Source organism: Puntigrus tetrazona, chromosome 14 (genome assembly GCF_018831695.1).
Source record: "Puntigrus tetrazona isolate hp1 chromosome 14, ASM1883169v1, whole genome shotgun sequence".
Lineage (NCBI taxonomy): Eukaryota > Metazoa > Chordata > Actinopteri > Cypriniformes > Cyprinidae > Puntigrus > Puntigrus tetrazona.
The window spans coordinates 11,132,861-11,135,787 of record NC_056712.1 but is presented as its reverse complement, the minus strand read 5'-3'; the positions used below and the strand labels follow the sequence as shown (position 1 = coordinate 11,135,787).

General features: G+C 37.5%; 1 protein-coding gene across 1 annotated transcript in view; it reads right to left on the bottom strand.

Moving 5' to 3' along the window:
* The window catches only part of LOC122357508 (nuclear factor NF-kappa-B p105 subunit-like), a 6,564-nt gene extending 4,043 nt beyond the window's left edge, over window positions 1-2,521 (bottom strand). Inside the window, exons 1-6 of the mRNA XM_043256915.1 lie at window positions 1,726-2,521; window positions 1,480-1,519; window positions 846-915; window positions 699-739; window positions 357-455; window positions 121-272 (exon numbers count right to left, since the gene is read on the bottom strand). Coding sequence (XP_043112850.1) covers window positions 121-272; window positions 357-455; window positions 699-739; window positions 846-915; window positions 1,480-1,518 — 401 coding nt within the window. The 5' untranslated portion in view covers window position 1,519; window positions 1,726-2,521. The remainder of the gene's footprint in view (window positions 1-120; window positions 273-356; window positions 456-698; window positions 740-845; window positions 916-1,479; window positions 1,520-1,725) is intronic.
* Between the last annotated feature and the right edge of the window lie 406 nt (window positions 2,522-2,927).

The window sequence follows — 2,927 nt, the reverse complement described above, 5'->3', positions numbered from 1 at the left end:
CACAAACATCACTCAAAAGCCACAAGTGTCACATGATGATGCCTTAAGCAATTTACTTTAATCATAATAACAAAGAAAGAGATCATATGAGCTTGATTAACAGTAATCGTGTTCACTCACTGTGCTGTGAGATCATTAGGCCCGACATCAATGGTGCATATCCCATTGTCATTACAATGGCGACCCACAAGGCTATGCGCATGAACACGTGGAGGGTCTGTGTGCGTCACAAGCTGAACCTCTACGCGAGCGTGACCCATGTAGTTTGACACCTGTAGAGAAAGAAAGGTGTGCATTTATGAATGTACTGTTAATTTTAAAACTTCATTGCTACATTTACATGTGGCATAACCCACCTTAACTGTGGGATACGTCCTTCTGTTCCTTTCACTGGAGGCCCCTGGCAGACCACCATGGGATGGGCCCTCACATTCATAACGAAATCTGAAGCCTCTCTGTAAACGCACGCATAATGTGCTATTCATATGAGGTAGAACACCTTACTTATAAAACCCTGTTTTTGGGGAATTCCAGTGTATATGTTCTGGAATTATCCCACATTGCCTGCACATTCAGTGCAACACATTACAAATATGTGCAAAAATTAGTTATGAGTATTGTCAAATATAATGGAAATTAATCAAATAAAACCAGCAATACAATAAAATATAATAAGGAAGAAAATACGACTTCTGTACCTGCTTTGGCTCCTCAATTATCTGTAGGTAAGGCCCATGAACTGGAATAAAGATTAGATCATATACAGTTAATCCTTATTTTCAAAAGATAAAAAAAACACAATTGAAAAACACGATTAAATATATACACAGACATTGCCAACTTACCTGTCTCTGGCACAAAGGGTTCAGGCTTCACCTCAAAAGGTTCATGCAGATATGGAAGGTCCACCATAAACTAGTGAAACAAGATGCCATGTACAAAGTGTTGATATTTTTATATATTTATGTGTGTTTTCAACCCAAACTTTTAGCACAGATCGCAACGTGCATGAGTATTAAAATTAAGGTTGCACCAATTATAAAAATCGTCCATTACCAATACGTGAATCAGTATTTTTGGCTTAACTAAGAATATGCCCTGATATAAAACGAAGACAGTTTGGTTTAAATAAATGTATTAAAAATAACATACTACAAGTGAATTTAAGCATCGCAACATTATAATGTACAGTGTAGTCATACATTTAATTTTTACAGATTTCAAAATGTAACAGTGCTACTACATTTTTAAAAACTAACATTAAAATGTCCTTGTTTTGTAATGGTAGTCTAAATGTAAAAATATGAGAAACGAGCGTTAAAATTAAATATGCAATATCAGCTAATATGAGAGATAAGCAATATGGTAACAATATATTGTGCAACCCCCCCAACCCCCGAAAGAAATCTACAATTCGTCACGCTAAATCCGTTTTAAGATAGCAAACTACAGCAGTAATGCTGACAGCATGTGGCTCACCTCATTGTTAAACTTCAGGGAATACTGTGCATCATCCATCCTGTAATGTAGAAGAAACAGAGACGCTCTTACTGAGACCGTTTCACACAGAGACAAACCTAGAACTCCAAAAAACCCAAGAGGTAAGGTGTTCTAATACGGTCATGCTGACTGTATCACATCATCTGAGCTACAAACCCCTACAGTTGATTTTAATTTCCCCAGTTGTTTCCCGACAGCATATAAGAATGAGTACACTTAGCCTACCTGACAAACTAAACGCGGAGAAAAAGGCTCTCAGATTTACACAAAGAATCCGTTTCACTTTCAGTGTCAGAACAAGGATATGTGCACCAGTTTTTTTTTTACTCTGCCTCCCTCCTGTCTGGCTGACTTGCTTGCGTTACTTCCAGGAAGTAAAGCGGTGAAAAAAAAACAGAGGAAAGCCCCCAGAATACCAGCTCAGTGCTGCCACTCATGTCAAATCCTGAGAAATGCAGGTTCAGGCATAATCACGTTCTGACATCAAGCCTGATTATGTCTGAATTTCCTCAACTTTCCAAAGGCTTTTTTGAATTCCCTTCTCTTTCTTTTTTTTGAGGTACTTTTGCAACTGAATTCCTATAAATTCCTAACAAATTTTTGATTGAATTCTGAGAAAACAGAGAAAAAAAAAATTTCCACCCATGTGTAATTTACTCAAAATGTATTTCTGGGTCTGTGTAACTGAATTAGTCAGATATCTCCATAGTGTCGTCAATGCTAATGCCATGAGAACAGCCCTGAAAGATGGGGATTGCCCCCCATCTGCTGCTCTGTCCTCAAAGCCAGATCTGTAAACCCACAAACACTTCCACAGTAAACCAAACAGGAAATGGAGCTCTCGAAATGATATAACTACTAACACTTCGGCAGAAATTGTCATGTTTTGATTTCACTTGTAGCATTATTATTATATTTTCATTGTCTATGCTTGGCTACACTGGATGATGGGATTGCACAAGACTTTGCTTAAACCGCCACTGACAGGAATGAGGAAGCGTTCAGGATGAGCTGTACTAAGACAGATATTCTTAAACCCATGGGACAAGTAGCAGAGTAAAACTATGAATTTTCTTTCTGAGGTGTCAGGGCTCACTTTGAGTGAAACGCAAATCCTGACGTCACTGAAAAGAGAGTAAAACTATTCTGGATGAAAGCCACATCCTGTCCTTCTTCTTTGAAACGATAGCATCTTCATTTCAAACAACCCACATGTAGACAAAAAGATTCATTAAGAAAGTTCAAAAGAAAGAAACTGTCAAAATGGTTTTGTCAGTCTAAAACAATGGATGTCAAACAGAGGCCTGGGGTCCGCAAGGAAGTTATTTGAACAAAATTATTTAAGTAAAATGCTACTAACAACAAAAGATGTATTACTTGTCTTTCAGTATGTTAATATATTTCAATTAAACACACACACACACATA